Source organism: Rhinopithecus roxellana, chromosome 13 (genome assembly GCF_007565055.1).
Source record: "Rhinopithecus roxellana isolate Shanxi Qingling chromosome 13, ASM756505v1, whole genome shotgun sequence".
NCBI lineage: Eukaryota > Metazoa > Chordata > Mammalia > Primates > Cercopithecidae > Rhinopithecus > Rhinopithecus roxellana.
In genome coordinates this window covers 84,790,133-84,815,280 of record NC_044561.1, presented here as the reverse complement: position 1 = coordinate 84,815,280, position 25,148 = coordinate 84,790,133, and the positions used below count along the sequence as shown (strand labels likewise).

Here is a 25,148-nt window from a genome sequence, read left to right as displayed (position 1 = left end):
ACACATGATTTGTATCAAATAACACTATGTACCCCATAAATATGTACAATTATTATGTGCCAATTAAAAAGTAAATAATAGAAAGTAAAATAACAACAATTACATTTCTTATTATTTTATTCCTATTAAGAGTAAAAACATGTTCAGTGTAGAAAAGAGAGATGTTAAAAAAAAAGAAAAATATCCACAGGAAATTAATTTGTAGCATGATGGAATAAGGAGGTCTATAAATACTCTTCCCCAAAAGGATTCACAGGCCGGGCACGGTGGCTCACGCCTGTAATCCCAACACTTTGGGAGGCCGAGGTGGGTGGATCATCTGAGGTCAGGAGTTCGAGACCAGCCTGGCCAACATAGTGAAACCCCAGCTCTACTAAAAATACAAAAATTAGCCAGGTGTAGTGGTGGGCGCTTATAATCCCAGCTACTTGGGAAGCTGAGGCAAGAGAATCGCTTGAAGCCAGGAGGCAGATGTTGCAGTGAGGCGAGATCGCGTCACTGCACTCCAGCCTGGGTGACAAGAGTGAGGCTCCTGCTCAAAAAAAAAAAAGCAATCACACAGTCAGTCAATGCTGTCAAAAAGTAACCACTTCAGCACCCTGAAAGTCATTGAAAGGCAGATAACAAACTGAGAAGTTCCTGAAAATGACTGAACTGCAGAAAAGAACACTAAGCTCTGGTTGGTTGTTCCCTGGGCTGCCCCCCAACCCCCAACTCTGTCAGTGTGGTAGCTCCACCAGGGCAGGGCAGGCTGTGAAAACCAGGAGTTTTGTGGCTGCTGATGGGCAGGGATCACTGCTTGATTTGGAGCACTGTTAAGGTGACGATTTTGGTGGCAAGCAAACAAGGAAGACGAGTGGTGCCCTAGTCTGAGATAATGAGCCTGTTTGGGGTAATCGATGCACTGAGTGGCAAACTGGCCAAGGATTTAACATGGAGTTCCAGGATGTAATTCAATGATAGGGGCTTGATAGCTCTCCATATAGCCTTAGCTGACTGGAGGCTATGCACATAAGCAGTATAAACCAGAGTAGGCCCAAGCCACCCACACAGCCCTGGCTGATGGGAAGTGCACATAGAGAACTGCAAGGGAGCTCAGCATAGAGTAAAAGCTGGGGCTGGAAAACAGCCTTAAGTTTGAATGTTACCCATCCAACACACAGATCCATCAGCAGAGAGTGGAGGCCTTCCTGGCTGGAGCTGCCTGTGCACAATCTCTGGCCAATTGAACACTAAGATATCTGACCCAAAGGCAACATCAGGCTTAAATATAAGAGAAAGAAAAAGCTGCTGCTCTACTATTTCACACACAATCTCTGGTCAATTGAACACTAAGATATGCTGACCCAAAGGTAACATCAGGCTTAACTATAAGAGAAAGAAAAAGCTGCTGCTCTACTATTTACAATAGCAAAGTCTTGGAGCCAACCCAAATGCCCATCAATGACAGACTGGATAAAGAAAATGTGGCACATAGTGCACCATGGAATACTATGCAGCCATAAAAAAAGAATGAGTTCATGTCCATTGCAGGGCATGGATGAAGCTGGAAGCCATCATTCTCATCAAACTAACACAGGAACAGAAAACCAAACACTGCATGTTTTCACTCATAAGTGGGAGTTGAACAATGAGAACACATGGACACAGGGAGGGGAACATCACACACTGGGGTCTGTCGGGGGGTGGGGGGCAGGAGGAGGAAGAGCATTAGGACAGATATCTAATGCATATGGGGCTTAAAACCTAGATGATGGGTTGATAGGTGCAGCAAACCACCATGGCACATGTACACCTATGTAACAAACCTGCATGTTCTGTACATGTATCCCATTAAAAAAAAAAAAAAAAAAAGCTGTTGCTCTGTCTATGGAGTAGCCATTCTTTTGTTTCTTTACTTCTCTAATTAAACAAACAAATGGCCGGGCGTGGTGGCTCAAGCCTGTAATCCCAGCACTTTGGGAGGCCGAGACGGGCGGATCACGAGGTCAGGAGATGGAGACCATCCTGGCTAACACGGTGAAACTCCGTCTCTAATAAAAATAAATACAAAAAACTAGCCGGGCGAGGTGGCGGGCACTTGTAGTCCCAGCTACTCGGGAGGCTGAGGCAGGAGAATGGCGTGAACCCGGGAGGTGGAGCTTGCAGTGAGCTGAGATCCGGCCACTGCACTCCAGCCTGGGTGACAGAGCGAGACTCCGTCTCAAACAAACTAACAAACAAACAAAAAGCCTGACACTAGTGGCCATGCATTGCAGGAGAGACAGACATTAAAGATTTAATCCAAGTAAATAAAACAACAACCCTCGGGGAAAAAAGTCAGAATCCAGAGTTGCTAGAATATACTACCTGAAGTAGTCAAGAAAAAAATTATGAGACATGCAAAAAATTAAGTGACCTACACTCAGGGGAAAACAGTCAATAGTCCACAGAAATGATCTCTGAGTGCCTTTAGATGCTGGATTTAGTAGCCAAAGATTTCAAAACAGCTATTTTTTAAAAATCTTCAAAGAACTAAAGGAAACTGCACTTGATAAAAATTAAAGTATGATGACAATGATCTGACTGGTAGGGAAGCTCAATAGAGAGACAGAAATTTTTTTTTTTTTTTTTTTTTAAAGAATTAAGTCAAAGCCTAGGGTTGAAAAGTAAAGTAACTGAAATTTTAAAAATTGCCAGAGGGACTCAACAGCAGATTGGAAAACAGAAGAAAGAATCAGTGAACTTGAACAAATAGCTCAACAGAAATTATCTAATCTGAAGAACAGAGAAAAAAGACTGAAGAAAATAAGCAGAACATCAAAAACCTATGGGACAAAATCAAGCACAGCAACATATGTATAAGAGAGAGAGAGAAAGGGTGTTCGCAGCCGCCGCCGCGCCGCCGTCGCTCTCCAACGCCAGCGCCGCCTTTCGCTCGCCGAGCTCCAGCCGAAGGAGAAGGGGGGTAAGTGAGGAGGTCTCTGTATCATGGCTCGTACAAAGCAGACTGTCCGCAAATCGACCGGTGGTAAAGCACCCAGGAAGCAACTGGCTACAAATGCCGCTCGCAAGAGTGCGCCCTCTACTGGAGGGGTGAAGAAACCTCATCGCTACAGGCCTGGTACTGTGGCGCTTCGTGAAATTAGACGTTATCAGAAGTCCACTGAACTTCTGATTCGCAAACTTCCCTTCCAGCGTCTGGTGCGAGAAATTGCTCAGGACTTTAAAACAGATCTGCGCTTCCAGAGCGCAGCTATCGGTGCTTTGCAGGAGGCAAGTGAGGCCTATCTGGTTGGCCTTTTTGAAGACACCAACTTGTGTGCTATCCATGCCAAACGTGTAACAATTATGCCAAAAGACATCCAGCTAGCACGCCGCATACGTGGAGAACGTGCTTAAGAATCCACTATGATGGGAAACATTTCATTCTCAAAAAAAAAAAAAAAAAAAAAAATTCTCGTCTTCCTGTTACTGGTAGTTCTGAACGTTAGATATTTTTTTTCCATGGGGTCAAAAGGTACCTAAGTATATGATTGCGAGTGGAAAAATAGGGGACAGAAATCAGGTATTGGCAGTTTTTCCATTTTCATTTGTGTGTGAATTTTTAATATAAATGCAGAGGCGTAAAGCATTAATGCAAGTTAAAATGTTTCAGTGAACAAGTTTCAGCGGTTCAACTTTATAATAATTATAAATAAACCTGTTAAATTTTTCTGGACAATGCCAGCATTTGGATTTTTTTAAAACAAGTAAATTTTGGCCGGGCGCGGTGGCTCAAGCCTGTAATCCCAGCACTTTGGGAGGCCGAGACGGGCGGATCACGAGGTCAGCAGATCGAGACCTGGCTAACATGGTGAAACCCCGTCTCTACTAAAAAAATACAAAAAAAAAAAAACTAGCCGGGCGAGGTGGCGGGCGCCTGTAGTCCCAGCTACTCCGGAGGCTGAGGCAGGAGAATGGCGTGAACCCGGGAGGCGGAGCTTGCGGTGAGCTGGCATCCGGCCACTGCACTCCAGCCCGGGCGACAGAGCAAGACTCCGTCTCAAAAAAAAAAAAAAAAAAAAAAAAAAAAAAAAAAACAAGTAAATTTCTTATTGACGGCAACTAAATGGTGTTTGTAGCATTTTTATCATACAGTAGATTCCATCCATTCACTATACTTTTCTAACTGAGTTGTCCTACATGCAAGTACATGTTTTTAATGTTGTCTGTCTTCTGTGCTGTTCCTGTAAGTTTGCTATTAAAATACATTAAACTATAAAAAAAAAAGAGAGAGAGAGAGAAAGGAACAGAAAAAGAATGGAAGAAACAATGGCCAATATTTCCCATATTGGAGGAAAACCAATATTCAGCAGATCCAATAAGCTCAATCAATCCCAAGAAAGACAAACACAAAGAGACCCACACCTAAACACATTATAATCAGACTGTTGAAGGTCAAAGACAGAGAAAATATTGAAAGTAGCAAGAGAAAAAAACTGCATCAAAAACAATGGCGGGCACAAGGCAGTAGAATGACAAATTCAAAGAGCTGAAAGAGAAAATAATTGCTAAACCAGAATTACATCTGTAGCAAACCATCCTTCAAAAATGAAGGCAAAATAAACATTCTGACGTACGCAAAGACAGAGAGAAATGGCTAGCAGAGGGAAATGGCTAGCAGACATGCCTTACAAGAAAAGCTGAAAGAAGTTCTTCAGGCTGAAAGGAAATGACACAAGATGATCACTTGAGTTCCCAGGAAGAAGTGAGGAGACCAGATATAATAAATATGAGGGCAGATATAAATGACTCCATACACCTTTTATCTCATCTTCTTTAAATGACATAAGATTGTGTAACATTGCATTTTTCAGTTCATAACAAATATAGACTGCAATATTTATGGTTATTACATAAAAGATAAAGAAAGGAAGAGGATACTTAAGCAATGTTAAGAAAGAAAGGGGCCAGGCGCGATGGCTCACACTTGTAATCCCAGCACTTTCAGAGGCCGAGGCAGGCGGATCACTTGAGGTCAGGAGTTCAAGACCAGCCTGGCCAATATGGCGAAACCCCATCTCTATGAAAAATAAAAAAAGTAGCTGGGCATAGTGGTGCACACCTGTAATCCCAGCAACTCAGGAGGCTGAGATAGGAGAATCACTTGAACCCAGGAGGCAGAGGTTGCAGTGAACCGAGATTGTGCCACTGCACTCACTCCAGCCTGGATGACAGAGGGAGACTCTGTCTGAAAAAAAAAAGAAAAGAAAAGAAAAGAATAAGAAAGAAAGGAAGAAAGGGGAAAGGAGTGAAATTTCTATATTTTAGTAGAATTGAGTTAAATTATTGTAAACTGGACTGTGATACACCCCATCTCCCATGACGTGGTTATTATGTATTACATGCCTATATCAAACACCTCATGTACCCATAAATATATACACCGACGATGTATCCACAAAAATTAAAAATCAAAATTAAATAAAATAGAATGTGATAAACTGAGGTCCATATTGTAATTTGTAGAGCTTAAGATAACTTTAAAAATAACAAAAAAGTCAACAGAAGCATTAAAATGGTACACTAAAAGCAACACAAAAGAAAACACAAAAGGTCGGGCGCGGTGGCTCAAGCCTGTAATCCCAGCACTTTGGGAGGCCGAAGCGGGTGGATCATGAAGTCAGGAGATCGAGACCATCCTGGCTAACACAGTGAAACCCCGTCTCTACTGAAAATACAAAAAAATTGGCTGGGCGTGGTGGCAGGTGCTTCTAGTCCCAGCTACTCGGGAGGCTGAGGCAGGAGAATGGCGTGAACCTGGGAGGCGGAGCTTGCAGTGAGCTGAGATCCTGCCACTGCACTCCAGCCTGGGAAACAGAGCAAGACTCTGTCTCAAAAGAAAAAAAAAAAAAGAAAGAAAGAAATAACACAAAAGAAAGTAGTAAAGGAGGGAAAAGGGAACAAAAAAGACATGATACAAATAGCAAATAGCAAAATGGCATATGTAAATTTAACCACATGAGTAATGATATTAAATAGGAATTGACTAAACATCACATTCAAAAGGCAAGGTTACTCAGAATGGATAAAAAAGCAAGGCCCAGTTACATGCTGTCTACTAGAAACACACCTTAAATTCAAAGACACAAATAGATTGAAAGTAAAAGCATAGAAAAGGCTTTACAATGCAAATAGTAACCATAAAAGAGTTAGAGTAGCTACATAAATATCAGAGAATAAAGGACTTTAAGACAAGAAATATTAGCATAGACAAAGAGAGACATTTCTTGATGATGATAAGATCAATAGTCAGGAAGATAGAGCAATTGTAAGTATACATGAATGTATTAGTCTGTTCAGGCTGCAGTAACAAAATACCATAAAGTGGGTGGCTTGTAAACAACAGAAATTTATTTATCAGAGTTTTGGAGGCTGGGAAGTCCAAGATCAGGGTACCAGCAAATTCAGTATCAGGTGAGGGCTTGCCCTCTGCTTCGTAGATGGTGCCTTCTAGCTGTGTCTTCACACGGTGGAAGGCAAACAAGCTCCTTTGGGCCTCTCTTATGAGGGCACTAATCCCATTCATAAGGCGTTCATCATCACGACCTAACTACCTCCCAAAAACCCAACCTTCTAACACCATCACCTTGGGGGTCAGGATTTCAACATATGAATTTTGGGCAAGGCACAAAGATTCAATCCATAGCATGGACATAACAACAAACCCCCAAAATACATGAAGCAAAAACTACAAGTCAGAGTTGAGGTTAAGACTCCATCTATCACCTGAGCACCTAAACTCCCAGCTTTACTGGGGGACCACAGTGGTGTTTTGAATCTCCAAGAATTAGCGTGAATTTAGAGCCAATATCTAGAAATTCCCCAAAGATTTGGGCATTTCTTTTTCCCTAATGCACAGTCACTCAATTGAAAGCAACAAGTCCCCTTGGAGAAACATTCAAGGAAGACTTATGATATGTACTTGCAAAGCTCCAGGGTCCTTCCCTAAGGAGACCCAGTCTCCCCTTCAATCAAGAGACTGAATTTGTGAACTGACTTATGTCTGGAAATTGGGTGAGAAATTTGGTTGCTCCAATGCAGTGGCTCAAGTCAGTTTTTAGCTAAATGACCTAGTATTTTTCAATTATATAGACCAGGCAATACACTAGGAGGCTGCCCATCTATCATTCCTAGGAATGCCATGTCAGATTCCTCTTGCTAAAACATCATTGCTGTCCTTGTCTTTGGCAGTTAAGTGCTGCCACTTGACTTCTGCCACTCTGGGATCTCACTAACTCCAGTGAGATCAGGGAGCCCATCCAAATAGCATCCCCCATGATCATATCTGGCCTAGGAAGGAAAGCAGTCACAGAACTTTTTAAGGATGCAACTGCTCCTGTCACTAAGGTATTCCTTGATATCTTAGTGATGGAAGTGTCTTCTGGGCCTTCTTGTGAAACGTAGGTAAGAGTCAGGGATGCAGGACACACGTATCAACCCCACTCCAACTTTCCTATTTGCCCAGGTCTCTGTATTCCCTGCTCCACATGATGCTGGGTGTTAGGGACTAAACTGTGCCCCCCAGAATTCATTATATTGAAGCCCCAGCTCCCAATGTGATTGAATTTGAGACAGGTCCTTTAAGGAGGTAATTAAGGTTAAACGAGGTCATTATAGTGGGACTTTGATCCAATACAACTGATGTCTTTATAAGAAGAGGAAGAGACACCAGGGATGTGTGCCCAGAGGAAAGGCCAAGTAAGGACACATCAGGAAGGCAGCCATCTGAAAGCCGAGGAGAGAGGCCTCACCAGAAACCAAACCTGCTGGCACCTTGATCTTAAACTTCCAGCCTGCAGAACCGTGAGGAAATAAATTTCTGTTCTTTAAGCCACACAGTCTGTGGGGTTTTGCTGTGGCAACCTTAGCAAACTAATATACCTGGGAAAGTTCTGGTATCCCAATCTCATTAAACACAGGCCACTACTGAGGTCAAGCTTTAGGCAGTCAACCAGGCAAGCTGTTAGAGCCACCGCAGCTGCATTACCTAACACATTAAACCCAGAATCTCTATAAGGTATGCACAATGAATTTATATCAATTTCAAGTCATATTGTCTTCATTTAAAATCTAGTCCCACACTTATTCCCCAAGACTCTGCCACTATATATTAGTACAACCTTCCTCTTCTTTGTTTGTGTAAGTTATTTCCTCCTGGATCACAGCGTGCACCTGTCCTCCTGTAGCATGATGGGTTGAGTCCCTAGAATGCTACAGGTGGTTGTGATGGGTTTACACCACCCACAACCACCTGTGAGGAGAATAAACATCCCTTTTCAAGCCATCTGCCCAGGTGAGGTTATCACAAACATTTCAAGCAAATGAAGGCTGGTATCCTCAGACAGAAGGGCATCCTCAGACATAAGGGCAAACTACATCCATTGGCCAAGAGGCACAGATGACAAGGGTACCACACTGTCAGTTTCATCTGGGTCCCACCTGCCATCTCTGAGCTTCAGGATCCCATCCTTTCCCAATTAATGGCCTAACTTTCACATAAGAAATCTGGTGATCATGTGAATTTAACAGACATTATAAGTCCCCAACATATACAATCTAATTTTTGTTTGATTTTCATCGATATAACCCCAGAGCTACAAGAAATATATTATTTTAGGCTGTCATAGGAGCTCTCTGGTTCCTGCACCATGACTTAACAGTCCTGAGCTTGTCGTTTTCTTTCTGGAAAGCTCCCATGGACTCAGGAGAATACATCCTCCGCTACAGTTTTTGTAGTCATTGTCACTGTCATAGAGTCAAGTGAAGCAGCTACTTGGCCACTCAAGACACTTGCTTCAGTTGGCACTTCATCACAATCAGCCACAGGTGACAGCCTGATTAACTGTGATGCCCCCGCATGCTATGGATCACCAGTGTCCCATTTCCCATTGGCAAGGAGCTCGGCACTGTTCCCAGGCAAAGGACAAGACCAAACCACTTCCACAATCCCATTTGCAGGTTTATTTCCTGGGACCAATCCTGGTACCAATTCTGTATCACAGTCCAATCAGGAGATAGAAACCACAAGTAATTTGAACAGGAAGAATTCATATAATTTTTAACTGGTAGCCAGGGATTAAATACTAATGGGTAAAGCAGATTCTACATATACAGAAATTCCAAACATAGGAAGGATCCCCTACCTCTGTGGCTGAGACAGACAGCCTAAGGAGGAACAAATTTGGAAGAGGCACTTACTTTGCCCCATACCCAAGGCCGAAATCAGACTTCATTGAATTGAGTGTGGTTGTCACCCACTGGATGGCAGAGAAGTTCACTGAGGTGACACAGATCAGAGCCCGCAAGGAAAAAGCCATCCGCTGGGATCCAGTGAAACTCATTAGGAACTCCCCATCCAGGAAACTGGCAGAACATGTTGGGAAGTCAGATACAGAGATGCTGCTGGAACTTGCTGGAAAGTTGCTACTGGGATGCCCCAGAGACTATCTGGGAAGTTGGTTGGGGTGCCAGTGGAACTCACTGAGAAGCATCCACCGGACAACACTGAAATTCACAGGGTTCAGCGTGTCCTACAGGTTAGCTCACATCACAAGGGCAAAAAGAGGGGAAAGCACGCACCTCTGCATCTCTTTACTGAGACTCTCTGAGAGTCTTGGGTCTAGGTAGGATCCTGCCCCTTTGAATCCTAGAAGCGCAGCTCAGAGCAGGATACAGTAAGTACTCGATAAATGGTTGTTAGTTTAAATTACAAAGCTGTTATACATTATGGCCTATTGTTGCACTAATAGAAATATAATGGGGGGGCAATCTAGGTGTTTTAAAGTTCATCATGTTAAACATTTATAATCACCAATAACCTTTCCTCCCTGTAAAAATGAAGTTAGTTGTGAAAATCCCTTTCCAGGCAAGTAGAAAATAATTTTGGTATTACACCAATTAGTACAAACAGAGAAAAAATCAAACCAATGGGACTTGTTCATATTTTGTTTTCTGTATCATCTTATTTCACTAACACATTTAGTCCAGAATCTCTACAAGCTGCACACATATCAATGAATCTGGCCCAATTTGGTGTTAGAGTCTGTTTTTATTTAAAATCAACTCCCACGCTTATTCCCTAAGATTCTGCCATTATATATTAGCAAAATCTTTAAGGAGTTTAAAATGTATCACTGAAGTAAATTAAATTAACTTCTACAAAAATCTTGAGCAATATATTAGAAGAATATTAAAATAGCCATTTAATACCTGACCCCTTGCTTGAGGCATAACTCGAATCTAAAACTCTGGACTTGGAACTCACTCAATTAGTAACTTTTTCTTAGTAACTATCTTTTTAAAAATTGTAATTTTTCACTCAATATCACAGATCTCTTTATTTCATTGTCATCCCTTTATTCCGAGTCCAAAAAAAAAAAAAAAAAAAAATCCCCAAAATATCAAGTGCTTAAAAGATGAACACATTTTGGTGAAGGATTTAATTTTTAGCAAGCCAAGTATGTTTTTTAACTATCTACAAAATTAGTAGTGAGATAATATCAATTATTTTCTACCCTTAACCAGCCAAAGCTTTTACATTTCAATACATAGATCAATCTATAGATTCTTTGGACAGAATGATGCATCTTATGGATATATAGATATATAGAGACACAAATTGGTACTTCTCTTCATTTATTTCTAGAATATATTTCCTCATTATACCCAGAATATGAGCAGAGCTATCAAATGAGTAGGAAATATTTATTTATCCATGCATGCCTCATTAAAACAATAAGATTCTAATCTTTTTTGAGCCTGTGCTTCTGGCAGGTCACACAAAAGACACAGCATTGCAAATAAGTTTTTCCATGCGTAAGTAGGAGCGTGTAAGAGTTCAATCAGCCAGTAATTCTTCAACAAGTATTTATATGTGCGGTTCATGTGTACTAAGCACTGTGTTACTACTGCAAATAAAGATCAGATCAGCCAATGAAAGATGTTTTTGATAATTCTGCTGCTCACCTGAGCTCCTTCCGGGGGTGGGAGACGACAGCCAAATATGGGTGGGACAGGAGAGCCACATTCTTGACAGAAGCGAGCAAAGGGATCTGATGGGCGGGGGGCAAGGCAGTGGGCACACCTACAACAAAACAGGTTCCCGATTGGCCATGTTCTGCTGGGTCCACATTAGGAAGACTGACAAAAATCTAAAAGTGTTCAAACACTTCTAAACACAAAACAAAAGCAGACTGCTCTCAATGGCTATGGAACAAGTTCAAGACAGGAAATACTTCTCTAGGTCATTTTACTTGAATAGTGGCCTTGCAGCTGGACCCTCTGGTGCCCTTTCCGTGTAGGCCAAGTCCATTTAACTTCATGATTGTAGCAAGAAGTCTATCGGCAGCCTTGACCCCACTTCTTGCTCAGGCTCTGGCTTGTCCTGTCACATTGGATTTGATGTGTATGAGGGTGAGCCCTGGGTATTCCAGTAATTTTTACATTATGCTTTTCTGACTTTCTGCCATTGAGCCCAGTCTCAGGGACAGGACTTCTTGCCTGTGCATCAGACCTATCCTTTCTCTTTGCCCACTTTAGCTTAGAGTCCTCAGGCCCTGCCCCAGCAGCATCTTGCCCCATTTCTTAGGCAGCTCAGCTGGACCCATCATTTAGCTCCCACTCATCTAAATGGGTTCTGGCTATCTGCCAAAGTGAGAGCATTCTTGGAATTAGGCTGCCCGAATTCCTTTCCTGCTACTACCATGCCTTTCCAGACAAGTTGGCTCCTGATCCTGTAACCTATCGATCTGAACAGTTCCTCAGCAACTAGAAGGCTTGGATACTGTGCACTGGACTGCCTGGTTGCCCGCACTAGTCTCCATGTTGGAGCTGAGCTCATTCCCACACTCTTATCCTATGTAGTCCTTAATTACTGTACCATGACACCAAGTTTTCACCATGTGCTCACCCGCCAGGGCAACAACAGTTCCCTCTTTTCTATACCCAAAGCTCATGAAGTGTAATATGACTATCTCATTCTTCTGATTTGAATTGAGAGCATAGAGCTGGGATCTCAGAAGGTCAAAGTAACTGGAGCTTTTAGGAAAGAATACCAGAGAAGAGCTGCAGGGAGAGCTTCAGAATTTTGCAGAGGGTCACCCTCAAGTCTTCACCTGGGTATACTGGTAAGTGCATGTAATGGAAGAAATCACTCAAGGTTAGAAAGTAAACACCAAAGGGGAACACAGAAAACAATCTTCAGGATTCACACAGGGCTGGGAAGCTCATGCTTACACCAGCCAAAGTGGAAAAAAATCATATTTACTGAGGTATCAGTTAGAATATATATACTCTAAATACTCCAATTAGAACATAGGAGTTGTCAGGTATGTTGTTTTAAAAAGCTAGACCTAATTATGCTGCTCAAAAGAAACCAACTTTAAATAGAGACATAAATAGATTCAATAAAGGGAGGTACACACACATCAAAAGAAAGCAGGAGTGACAACATTAACATCAGAACAAGTAGGTTTCTGAGCAAAGAATATTACCAGAGTTAAAGAGGTTTATTTCATAATGATAAAAGGGTCAACTCAGCAAGAGGACATAAGAATCCAAAATGTTTATGTACTTAATAGCAGAGTGTCAAAGTACATGAAGAAAAACTGATAGAAATGAAATGCAGGAATAAATAGGCAAATTCATAATTACAGTCATATATTTCAATATTACTTTTTCGATAATTGATTACATGATAAAGAGAAAATCAGTAAAGATAGAGAAGACTTAAATAATATAATCAACTAACTTAACCTAATTGATATTTATAGTACACTCATTCTGGCAGAATACACATTCTTTTAAAGTGCACATAGAACATTTACCAATCAAATCATATACCTTTTCTGACCAAAAGTAAATAAATATGACATAAGCATCAGGCCAGGCGCACTGGCTCATACCTGTAATCCCAACAATTTGGGAGACTGAGGTGGGAGGATCACTTGAGGCCAGGAGTTCAAGATCAGCCTGGGCAAATTTGTGAGAACTCTCCCCCACCCTCACCAAAAAAAAAAAAAGTAAGGTTTTTTGTTTTGTTTTGAGACAGAGTCTTGCTCTGTCGCCCAGACTGGAGTGCAGTGGCATGATCTCGGCTCATTGCAGCCTCCACCTCCTGGGTTCAAGGTATTATTGTGTCTCAGCCTCCCGAGTAGCTGGGATTACAGGAGTGCACCACCATGCCTAATTTTTTTTTCTGTGTGTATATTTTTAGTAGAGACAGGATTTTGCCATGTTGGCCAGGCTGGTCTCAAACTCCTGGCCTCAAGTGATCCTCCCATCTCGGCTTCCCAAAGTGCTGGGATTACAGGCATGAGCCACCACGCCCAGCGCCCCCCCCCCCCCAAAAAAAATGTTTTTTAATTAGCCGGTATAGTGGCACATGCCTATAGTCCCAGCTGTAGGAACTGAGCTGAGGCTGAGGCCGGAGGATGCCTTGAACCCAGGAGTTTGAGGCTGCAGTGAGCTATGATTGGGCCTCTGCACTTCAGCCTGGGTGACAGTGTAAGACTCTAAGAAAGAAAGAAAGAAGAAAGGAGGAAAGGAAGGAAGGAAGGGAGAGGGCGGGAGGGCAGGAAGGAAGGAAAGAAAGAAGGCAGACAGGCCCAAAAGATACAAGGAAAATCCTCCAGTATTTGGAAATTAAACACTTCTAACTAACTCATTGTCCTCCCCACAAAATAACAAGGATAATTAGAAACTGTTTGAACTGAATGAAAATGAAAGCACAGCATATCAAAATTCTGAGACTGCAAGTAAAACAGTATTTGGGGGAAATGTATAGTTCTAAACGCCTATGCTAGAAAAGAAGAAAGGCTTCAAATCAGTAACTTCATGTTCCCATTAAAGGAACTAAAAACAGAACAAATGAAACCTAAAATTTACTCCAAAAGAAATATTAATATAAATAAAAATAAAAATAAATATAAATATAAATATAAATGTATATCTATTAAAGAAATCTAACATGTAGTTAAAAATCTCCCTGAGCCGGGCATGGTGGCTCATGCCTGTAATCCCAGCACTTTGGGAGGCTGAGGTGGGTGGATCACGAGGTCAGTAGATCAAGACCATCCTAGTCAACATGGTGAAACCTCGTCTCTATTAAAGTACAAAAAAATTAGCTGGGCGTGGTGGTGCACGCCTACTTGGGAGGCTGAGGTAGGAGAATTGCTTGAATCCGGGAGGTGGAGGTTGCAGTGAGCCAAGATTGCGCCACTGCACTCCAGCCTGGAGACAGAGCAAGTCTCCGTCTCAAAAGAAAAAAAAAAAAAATTCCTGAAAAAAATATCTTCCTGAAGGAACAATCCAGACCTAATCATTTCACTTGTGTAAAATGTAAGGAAGAAATAACACCAATTTCACATAAACTTTTTCAGAAGTCGAAGGAGTGAGAATACTTCCCAACTTACTCTGTGAATCTAGAATTATGCCGATACTAAAACCAGACAAAGACATTTAACAAGAAAAGAAAATCCCCCAACATCCCTTATGCAAAAACTGGCAAAAAAAATTCTTTAAACCCTTTTAGCAAATCAAATTCAACATTATATAAAATAGATGACACTTCAAGTGGATATATTTCAGGAATGTAAGTATGATTTAACATTTGAAAACCAATCATTGTAATTCACCACATGAACAGAAAAAAAAAAAAAAAAACCTAAATTATCCTCTCAATAAATAGAAAAAATGTTTTGGACAAAATCTAACATCTATTCCTGATTTTAAAAAAGAAACTCTCAACAAATTAGAAACAGGTAAAAATTTCCTCAATTTGGCTGGGCATGGTGGCTCACCCCTATAATCCCACCACTTTGGGAGGCTGAGGCGGGTGGATCACCTGAGGTCAGAAGTTCGAGACCAGCCTGGCCAACATGGTAAACCCCGTCTCTACTAAAAAAAAAAAAAAAACACCCAAAAATTAGCCATGCGTGGTGGCGCATGTCTGTAGTGCCAGCTTTTGGGAGCCTGAGGCAGGAGAATCACTTGAACCTGGGAGGTGGAGGTTGTAGTGAGCCAAGATTGCGCTACTGCACTCCAGCCCAGGCAATAGAGCAAGACTCCATCTCAAAAAAAGAAAAAGAAAATGCCCTCAACCTGACAAAACTCATCAGTGGAAAACCTACAGCTGATACCATATGTAATGCTGAAAGATAAATGCTGTCACACTGGGGTCAAAAATAAGACAAGGGCCCATGTGCAATGGCTCATGCCTGTAATCCCAGCGCTGTGGGAGGCTGAGGTAGGGGGATCATTTCAAGACAAGAGTTCAAGACTAGCCTGGGCAACACAGTGAGATCCCCACCTCTACAAAAAAAATTTTTAAATAAAACTAATTTTAAAGAAGAGTAAGACAAGGGTGTCTACTTTCACCATTTCTATTCGAAACTATTACATTCAAAATTGTAGCCAAGGTGACAAGTCAAGGAAAAGAAGGAAAAGGGACCCAAATTGGAAAGGAAGAAAGGTAACTCTTCATTTGCAGGCTGCCCAGTCTCCTACAGAGATCATCCTATGGAATCTATAAAAAGCTAGTGGAATAAGTGAATTTCATAAGACTTGAAGATATAAGGCCACTAAACAAAAATCAATTGTGTTTCATATTTTAGTAATGAATAATCAGAAATTGAGATGTTTTATTGTAGCAAAAAACATATCTATAATGTTACAATATATAATATAAATTCCTCTCAACAATTTTTAATTGTACATTACAGTATTGTTAACTACATACACATTGTCGTAAAAAGATCTCTGTAACTTTTTCACCTTGCATGAATGTAACCCTATACCAATCCAACAACTGCCTGTGCATGAATGTAACTCTATACCAATCCAACAACTGCCTGTTTCCTCCTGCCATCAGCCCCTGGCAAGTACCCTTCTACTTTCTGTGAGTTTCATTACTTTAGATGCTTTCTTTAAATGGAATCATGCAGTATTTATCTTTTTGTGAGAAAGTGAAATTTTAAAAGCATTTACAACGGGATAAACTTGAAAAAAGATGTGTAAAGCTTGTGAACTGAAAACTACAAACATTAATGAAAGAAATTAAAGAAGACCTACATAAATGTTGAGATATAGTATCTTTATGGATTGTAAAGCTCAATATTGTTAATATGTCAATATTCCCTAAATTGATATATAGATTCAATACAATCTCAATTAAAACCACAGCAAGTATTTTGTAAAAGCTGAGAAGCTGATTTTTAAATCTGAAAACGTCAAGGACCTAGAATAGCCAAAATACCTTTGATAGGAGCAACTAAGCTGAGGAATTTACAACTTACTTGGTTTTAAAACTTATTATAAAGTTGCAATAATCAAGGCAGTACGGTAGTGAATAAATATAGAGAAACATTGATGGAATAGAATACAAAGTCCACAACTAGATCCACACAAATACCATCAATTAATGTTCAAATATTCCAAAAGTAATCAATGAGGAAAGATAATTTTTTCAAAAATTTGCACTGCAATAATTGAATATCCATATGTAAAAATATGAACCTCAACCCTTACCTTATGCCATAGGAAAAAAATAACTAAAAATGGATCGTATACCTAAGTATAAGAGATGAAACTGAAAAACTTCTAAAAGAGAACATAGGAGGAAATCTGAGTAAATAGAATACATCTTGGGTTTGGGAAAGATTTCTGAAGTATGACAAACTAAAAATAAAATGTAAAAGAAAAACAAATAAATTGGACTTCATCAAAATTAAAAACTTTAGCTCTTTGAAAACACTGTTAAGAAAATCAAAAGCCAAAGACTGGGAGAAAATATTTGCAAAACTGTACCCATGAAACATCTAACAAAGGAGAACATGTACAGCTCTACATCAGGACAAACAGCTATCCTTTAAAAAAAAAAAAAAAACTCTATAAGAAGAAGATATATAACACATTTTTAATTTTTGTTTTGTTTTTTTTTTTGAGACAGAGTCTTGCTCTGTCACCCAGACTGGAGTGCAGTGGCATGATCTTGGCTCACTGCAACCTCCACCTCCTGGGTTCAAGCAATTCTCCTGCCTCAGCCTCCTGAGTAGCTGGGATTACAGGCGCCCACCACCATGCACAACTAATTTTTTGTATTTTTAGTAGAGACGGGGTTTCACCATGTTGGCCAGGCTGGTCTTGAACTCCTGACCTCAGGTGATCCGCACGCCTCGGCCTCCCAAAGTGCTGGAATTACAGGTGTGAGCCACTGCGCCTGACCTATAATGCATTTTTTTAAAGGCAAAATGTTTGAACAGACACTTTACCAAAGAAGATGCATGGATGGAAATAAGCACATGAAAAGACGCTCAACATCATTAGTCACTAGGGAAATGCAAATAAAAACCACAATGAGATACTGTTACAATCTCATTAAAATGACCAAAATAAAAATAAATGTTAGTAAGGATAGAGAGAATTCTCATCCACTGATGGTGAGAATGTAAAATGGAACAATCACTTTGGAAAGCAGTTTGGCAGTTTCTTAAAAAAACATATACCAATTATATTCCTCTTCAAGGTATTTGCCCCAAGGGAAATGAAAACATGTGTATACATAATGACTTTGGGGTTTTAAAAATTATTTTATTCATCCTGGCTAACCCGGTGAAACCCCGTCTCTACTAAAAAATACAAAAAACTAGCCAGGCGAGGTGGCGGGCGCCTGTAGTCCCAGCTACTCAGGAGGCTGAGGCAGGAGAATGGCGTAAACCCGGGAGGCGGAGCTTGCAGTGAGCTGAGATCCGGCCACTGCACTCCAGCCTGGGCGACAGAGTGAAACTCCGTCTCAAAAAAAAAAAAAAAATTATTTTATTGTACTTGTTAATTTTTATCAATTTATTTATTTATTTAGAGACCAGGTATGAGACTGGCTCACTTTTGTATATACAATAACTTTTGTACAAATGTTCATAGCAACTTTATCTGTAATAGCTCAAAATTGGAAATAACACAAATTCCCATCAATAAGTGAATGGATGAACAAACTGTGGTATATCCATAAAATGAACTGTTTTTAAGCAATAAAGAGACATGGATGCTTGTTACAAGGAACAACATGGATGAATCTCAAAATAGTTATGCTGAGTGAAAGAAGCCCCCCAGAAAAGAGTAGAGACTAAATCACGTCGTTGACATATGGAATCACATGCAAGTTAAGCTATAGTGACAAAAAACAGATCGATAATTGCCTGTGATGGGGGGGTGAAAGGAAGGGGTTACCAAATAGGGTACAACGTAGGAAATTTTTGGCGAGGATGAACGTATTCATTTTCTTGATTGTGATAGTGTCATGGTTACATACATACATACAGAGTCAAATGAACTCTAAATACATATGTTTATTGTATGTCAATTATACTTTTTAATAGACTGTAAATATTTAATTTAAAAAGTTGGGGCCAGGTGCGGTGGCTCACACTTGTAATACCAGCACTTTGGGAGGCCGAGGCAGGCAGATCACGAGGTCAAGAGATCAAGACCACCCTGGCCAACACGGTGAAACCCCGTCTCTACTAAAAATACAAAAATTGGCCGGGTGCGGTGGCTCAAGCCTGTAATCCCAGCACTTTGGGAGGCCGAGACGGGCGGATCACGAGGTCAGGAGATCGAGACCATCCTGGCTAACACAGTGAAACCCCATCTCTACTAAAAATACAAAAAAATTAGCCGGGCGTAGCGGCGGGCGCCTGTAGTCCCAGCTACTCGGGAGGCTGAGGCAGGAGAATGGCGTGAACCTGGGAGGCGGAGCTTGCAGTGAGCCGAGACGGTGCCACTGCACTCCAGCCTGGGGGCAGAGCAAGACTCCGTCTCAAAAAAAAAAAAAAAAAATACAAAAATTAGCTGGATGTGGTGGCACACACCTGTAATCTCAGCTACTTGGGAGGCTGCAGCAGGAGAATCGCCTGAACCTGGGAGGCAGAGACTGCAGTGAGCCGAGATCGCACCACTGCACTCCAGCCTGGGTGATGGAGCAAGACTCTGTCTCAAAAAAAATAAATAAATAAAAGTTGGAGGTGGGCAAAAATGTCCTATCTTTAAATTCTCTTTGACCATGATGTATCTTCGTAGGATTTAAGACAGAGTAAAGAGAATGTGATACTTACTTGAGAAAGTCTGTCTCCCTTTGAATTCTCATTATCTCCGTGCTTGTCAAACACTTCTGGCCACTTATGTGTGCAAAACCGGGAGACTAAAATTAAGAATATAGTTATATATAGAGTCATATAGTCAAAATAACATGGTAAAGGCTATGGTATAGTAAAATTCCATTAAAAATCATTATGGGTGAATACACATAGACATACAAAGAGGAATAATAGACACGATAGACTCCAAAAGTAGGAAGGGTGGGAAAAGGTGAGGGCTGAAAAATTACCTATTGGGTGCAGTGTTCATTATTCGGGTGAAGGGTACCCTAGAAGCCCAGACCTCACCATTACACAATACATGTAACGAACCTGTACCCCTTGAATCTATAAAAATAAAAAATTATAAAAATAAAAAATCATTATGAGGAGTAAAGTAATTATTACTCTAGTATCTAACATTTCTAAATTATTTAAAGTGCTGTTCACAATCATATATGTATATTTCATTAAAAATGAGAGTTTACAATAAAAGATACCTGAATTTACCATCAGACCAGATTTTAGGATTTAAAAACTTTAGTATCCCAGGCTGGCCAACATGGCGAAACACCATGTCTACTAAAAAAACAAACAAACAAAATTAGACGGTTGTGGTGGCGGGTGTCTGTAATCCCAGCTACTAGGGAGGCTGAAGCAGGAGAATTGCTTGAACCCAGGAGGCAGAAGTTATGGTGAGCCAAGACTGCACCATTGCACTCCAGCCTGGGTGAGAGTGAGACCCTGTCACACACAAAAAATAAAAAGGAAAAACAAATAAGTAAATAAACTCTGCCAGGCGCAGTGCCTCACGCCTGTAATCCCAGCACTTTGGGAGGCAGAGGCAGGCAGATCAACTGAGGTCAGGAGTTCGAGACCAGCCTGACCAACATGGAGAAACCCCATTTCCACTAAAAACACAAAATTAGCCGGGCGTGGTGGCGCATGCCTGTAATCCCAGCTACTCAGGAGGTTGAGGCAGGAGAATCGCTTGAACCCGGGAAGCAGAGGTTGCAGTGAGCCAAGCTTACACCATTGCACTCTAGCCTGGGCAATAGAGTGAAACTCCATCCCAAACAAATAAATAAATAAACTTTAGTCTCTATTTTTCTCAAAAATTATATCTCTAGGAAACTCAAAGGACTGAACTTAAGACTTCAGGCTTTATCCTGTAGGCAATGGGGAGCAGTCAGAGGTTTCTCATTGCTTTTGTGCTACATCTAACATGGCCTAGGCTGGGTGTAGTGGCTCATGTTTGTAATCCCAATACTTTGGGAGGCTGAGGCAGGAGGATCGCTTGAGGCCAGGAGTTCAAATACAGTCTGGGCAACATAGTAAATCCCCATCACTACAAAAAGAAAAAGAAATAAATAAAAACATAACATGACCTAGACCCTGAGTCTCAAAGTGGTGGTCCATTAGCCAAATGTGGCCTGCCATTGAGTTTTATTTGGCATTGGCTCCCATAGTGTTTCAAAATTTGAACTAATTGTCAAAACTTTAAATTACGTTATTACACATAAAGATGTAGTTTTCTGGCTTCTCATGCAAATTCATTGGATGTAGCAACACTGAGCCTTCAGTCCTTCTTGCTAATGGTTGCCTGAGGCTGGGTAAAGTGATTCCTTTACCTGGCTGGTGCACTTCACATTGTCAGAGAACCTGCAGCTCTAATGCTCCTACACGATGGCTAGGTGTCAGCTGTCATTTATCCTCTACCCAGGCTGCATCATGCGTTCACTCTGCTGCCTGACCCCTGCAGGTTCCCTCAGGCCAGATGCTGAGCTCAGAGACATCTTGTCTCCCTGGGGTTGTTGAAATGTGGTGATACCCACCAGTGTCATTAATTTGGATATATGCTAAAGTATGCTTCAGATGGGATTCAGCTGAAATACTGAGAAGACTCTTACCAATATGAAGGAAAAGAGTGGAAGAAAAAGGTTTTGTGGTCTTCTCCTGGCCTTCCTGGCTTTCTGAACTCTAGTCAAATTCCCTAAACTTTGTCTTTGTCCTGCTGTTCCTAGTTTTTGGGGATTCTAAATTTTGGAATATTTAAATATTATTTTATCTTTACCTTGTAAACAACTCAAACAACTAAGTGGGCAAGGTAATCCAAATATTTATGCACAAAGAAAATATTTCTAGGCACATTACAAATAATTATGGCCACGTGAGACTGCTTTTCTAAAATAGCTTCTGTGTTTTATCATATATGGTCATTCATTCTTCAAAATGCTATGTTTTACCTCAGAAGCAGTATTCTTACCTGGGTCATGCCAGTGTGCACTTCCCACGGATTCTGAGTGTGCTCATCAGCCCATCTGATAACCAGAGAACCCTTCTTTCCAGAAGATTGGGAGAGGCAATCTTCCATGCAGGGGGGCTGCCCTTTTGTTTAGTGGGCCTTGCAAGCAGGCCTTTCCAGGTCTGGTCCTCTGGCCTGGGCTTTGTGGTTCTCCAAAAAATATAGTGAATGGGCAGATGAAAGAACCTAGGCGGTCAGGCTGAGTTACACCTTGGCATTAGAGTCTAGAAGTGAAGGAAAGAGCTTGACCTTGGGATAACTGGTCCTCTAGGCCAGTGATTCTCAGTCTGGGCTGATCAGCAAAGTCATCTGTGGACTCCATCCCAGGCTTATGGACTCTGACTATCTAGAAGGATTGCAGGGAGCATAGCTGGGACTTGATACATATTTAAAGTTTCCCGAGTGACTGTGATATGCAACTGGGTTTGGAAACCATGCTTTTCGCCTCCTTTATACTTGATAGTAAGTGTGAGCAGCCATGGAATCATAGGCACACAAGAAGCAGTTGTGGTTACACAGAAAATGTGACTCCAGGTACATTAAACTTGGCGCTCAAATAGGAGGAAGAGAACAAGAGCTCCTGGGTTGCCCTTAGATGCCAAAAGTCCAAATTGGATTTTATAAACATTGAAAAATCAAAGCACTATAATAGTAGGCAACTAGTGTAAGGGCATCTTTCTTGTGTTATAGTAGTAAGAATGCATTGATATGCCATTTATTTATTTATTTATTTTTGAGATGAAGTCTCACTTTGTTGCCAAGGCTGGAGTGCAACGGCACGATCTCAGTTCACTGCAACCTCCACCTCCCTGGGTCAAGCGATTCTTCTGCCTCAGCCTCCTGAGTAGCTGGGACTACAGGCATGCACCACTAGGCCCAGCTAATTTTTGTACTTTTAGTAGAGACGGGGTTTCACCATATTGGCCAGGCTGGTCTCGATCCTGACCTCATGATCCACCCACCTTGGCCTCCCAAAGTGCTGGGATTACAGGTGTGCACCACTGCACCCAGCTGATATGTCTTTTATTAAGGTCATAAGTCACCTCTATCTTGTCAAAGCCAATGGGAATTTCCAATTGTCTGTCTTTATCTAATTAGAACCTTCAGTAACATATGACATAGATGACCTTCTCCTTGAAATTCTTCCATTTCTTGGTTTCCATGGCAACATATTCTTTTGGCTTTCTTTCTACTTTCAGGCTCCTCCTCCCCTGCTCAACCTCTAAGCAGAGGACTTTCTTCATTTTCCTTCTCTCCCATTTTCTGTACAGCCTTGACTAGTGATCTCATTCAGACCTAAGCTTCAAATAGCATCAACATATTGAATATTTCCATATTTCTAAGTACCTGTCTCCAGCCCTGACCTTTCCTGAGTGTGAACTTGCACATCCAACGGTCTACTTAACACCTCTACTTGGATGTCTAATGCGTCCTTGGACACCTGCTCCTCTCTCATCTTTTCCAGCTTTGTCAATGGCACCATCATCTCCAGATACTCAGGACAAACCCTGAGAGGCATCCTTGGCTCCTCGCCTTCCCTTCCAGCTATTGGATCCCTCAGCCAAGCCTACCTCCTATCCTGACTACCTCTACAACCTTGGTCCAAGCACCGTCATTTCTCACCTAGAACAAAAGCCCCCTAAATAATGTTCTCTCTTTCCTCTTCCATGGCCTAATCGCCACACTGTGGCCAAAGAGAAAACTTTTAAATGTAAATGAGACTGTGTCTTGTCTACCAAACAGATTCCCTTTACAATTAGAATATAATTCAAACTTCTTACGGTCAGACTAGTGTCTATGACTCCCAACCATGCCTGACCATTAGAATCATTTAGGGGTGTTTTTGTTCTTTTTTTAATGATGCTCAAACTCCACTTCAGACCAATTAAATCAGAATTTCTGACGCTAAACCTTGGAGATTGGTTTGAAGCTCCTCAGGTGATTCTAACGTGCCGCCATGTTTGAGAACCACAGCTCTAGACACTCTGGCCCCAGCCACCTTCTGCCTCATCTCCCACTTTGCTCATCAGGCCTGAGAATGTGCATTTCAAATAAGTTCCCATGTGATGCTGATGCTGCAGGTCTGGGGATCGCCTCTAAGAACCATTGCTGTATCTCATTACCATTTTATCTTCTTCATGACACTTACCACCATTTAAAATTTTCTGTTTATTCACTTATTATCTGTCTGCCCCCAAGCCCAATAAAAGGTAAGCTCCATGAATACAGGGACTTTTCTTGCTGAACACAGTATTCTCAGCACTATAACAGTGCCTAGCACATGGTCAAAAGAGGGGGAGGTGCAGTCTTAAAGTATTTCATGGAAAGCATTAAAAATATAGGAGGTATTTGAGTACCCTAAAGATTGTCCTTGGAAGTTACCTGGGACTGGCGGGTGGGTGGTCTAGAACCTGATCCTCCACTGTGAGCTGGGATTTCCAGTGGACTTTCTGAAAAGCGAAGATCTTTCAAAGTTTTAGGGTCAGTTCTTTCACCTACCTGGAGGTCTACAATGATATTAAAAACATCACTCTTTGAGCATCTGTAATTATACATAATCATGCAAAGATGTCTTCACAGTGGGAAACCTTTTAATAAGGAACCACTGTTACCACATTGCTTTCCTAGAACTAATAATTATGTAAAGAGCTCCCACCACACACTCAATGTATTAGAAGTGAGAAAGAAAAAACAAGCCCAGGCTGAGAAGATCGTCTTCTCCGCTGCATTCTACAATATTCCACATCAGCCTTGGAAAACAGACAGATCAATCCAGTTGCAAAGTTAGCAGGAAATATTATATCTCCCCAGAACACACTGCAGCTGTAAAATGTCATTAACAGCCCCCCTTTGCATGACTAGTCTTTCTTACTCACTGAGAAACCCTGTTCTCTAAAATCACAGATTATCAGAAACTGCGCTGTTTGAAATTCTCAGTAAGAACGAAACATGTAACTCTTGCCTGAGGAATCTAGGCCACTTTGACATAGAGAAGCAGCCTCAATGTCCAACCCTGGTGCAAAGACAATCATTTCTGAACATAGTATTCCCCGTGTATCTTTGTAATTTCCAAGGCAACAGAACCCTGGGTCCCCTTCCCAGTCGATACCTGATGCTGATTCCTTCACACCCAGACCCGCTTCGCTTTGAGCCTATCAAAACTCTGCTTTCATTTATATTTCACCCAAATTCCACCCTTCCCCCAAACTCTACAACTCCAGTGTTTCCTCTGTTTGGTGAGATGCCCCCATGGCTCCCTGTGGTGGGTCAAGAAATCTGACTTGGTTGGACTGCTTGATCCTCCTTCATGATCTTAAGCTGTTAGCAAGGACAGTATAAAAACTCAAAGTACAGCATACTTTCCTGCCCCAGTGTTTCTTATTCCAACACTTCTCCAGACAAGAAAACATGCAATGAACATGCCATGAACCTCTTTGGTGGATTCAGAATACAAAACCTTGTTTTTGTTCTGTCACATCATACCTGGAAACTTTCTGAGGTTAACATTCCAGCTGCGTTGATTTTCAGAGTTCTGATATTTCTTCTTTAGTTTTGATCCAATAAATCCATTTTTGAATTCCTAGGAATGAAGAGATTGCATATCACTCACTTGGTTATTCCCATGTGAGAATTAAAGCTGCACGATAGAGACAGGGTCATGGTGTGCATTTCTTATTTGAAAGAGTTTACGG

At 41.3% G+C, this 25,148-nt stretch overlaps 2 protein-coding genes across 2 annotated transcripts in view; one reads left to right on the top strand and one right to left on the bottom strand.

Moving 5' to 3' along the window:
• Positions 1–25,148, bottom strand: part of DZANK1 (double zinc ribbon and ankyrin repeat domains 1) — a 92,242-nt gene that overhangs the window by 51,937 nt on the left and 15,157 nt on the right. The window contains exons 5-8 of the mRNA XM_030915044.1: positions 24,940–25,036; positions 23,839–23,963; positions 19,131–19,216; positions 10,990–11,107 (exon numbers count right to left, since the gene is read on the bottom strand). Of these exons, the coding sequence (XP_030770904.1) occupies positions 10,990–11,107; positions 19,131–19,216; positions 23,839–23,963; positions 24,940–25,036 (426 nt within the window). The remainder of the gene's footprint in view (positions 1–10,989; positions 11,108–19,130; positions 19,217–23,838; positions 23,964–24,939; positions 25,037–25,148) is intronic.
• LOC104667440 (histone H3.3-like) lies at positions 2,884–3,436 on the top strand. The gene has a single exon (XM_010369854.2). It carries the CDS (start codon positions 2,971–2,973, stop codon positions 3,379–3,381), a length of 411 nt encoding a protein of 136 aa, XP_010368156.2. The 5' UTR covers positions 2,884–2,970; the 3' UTR covers positions 3,382–3,436.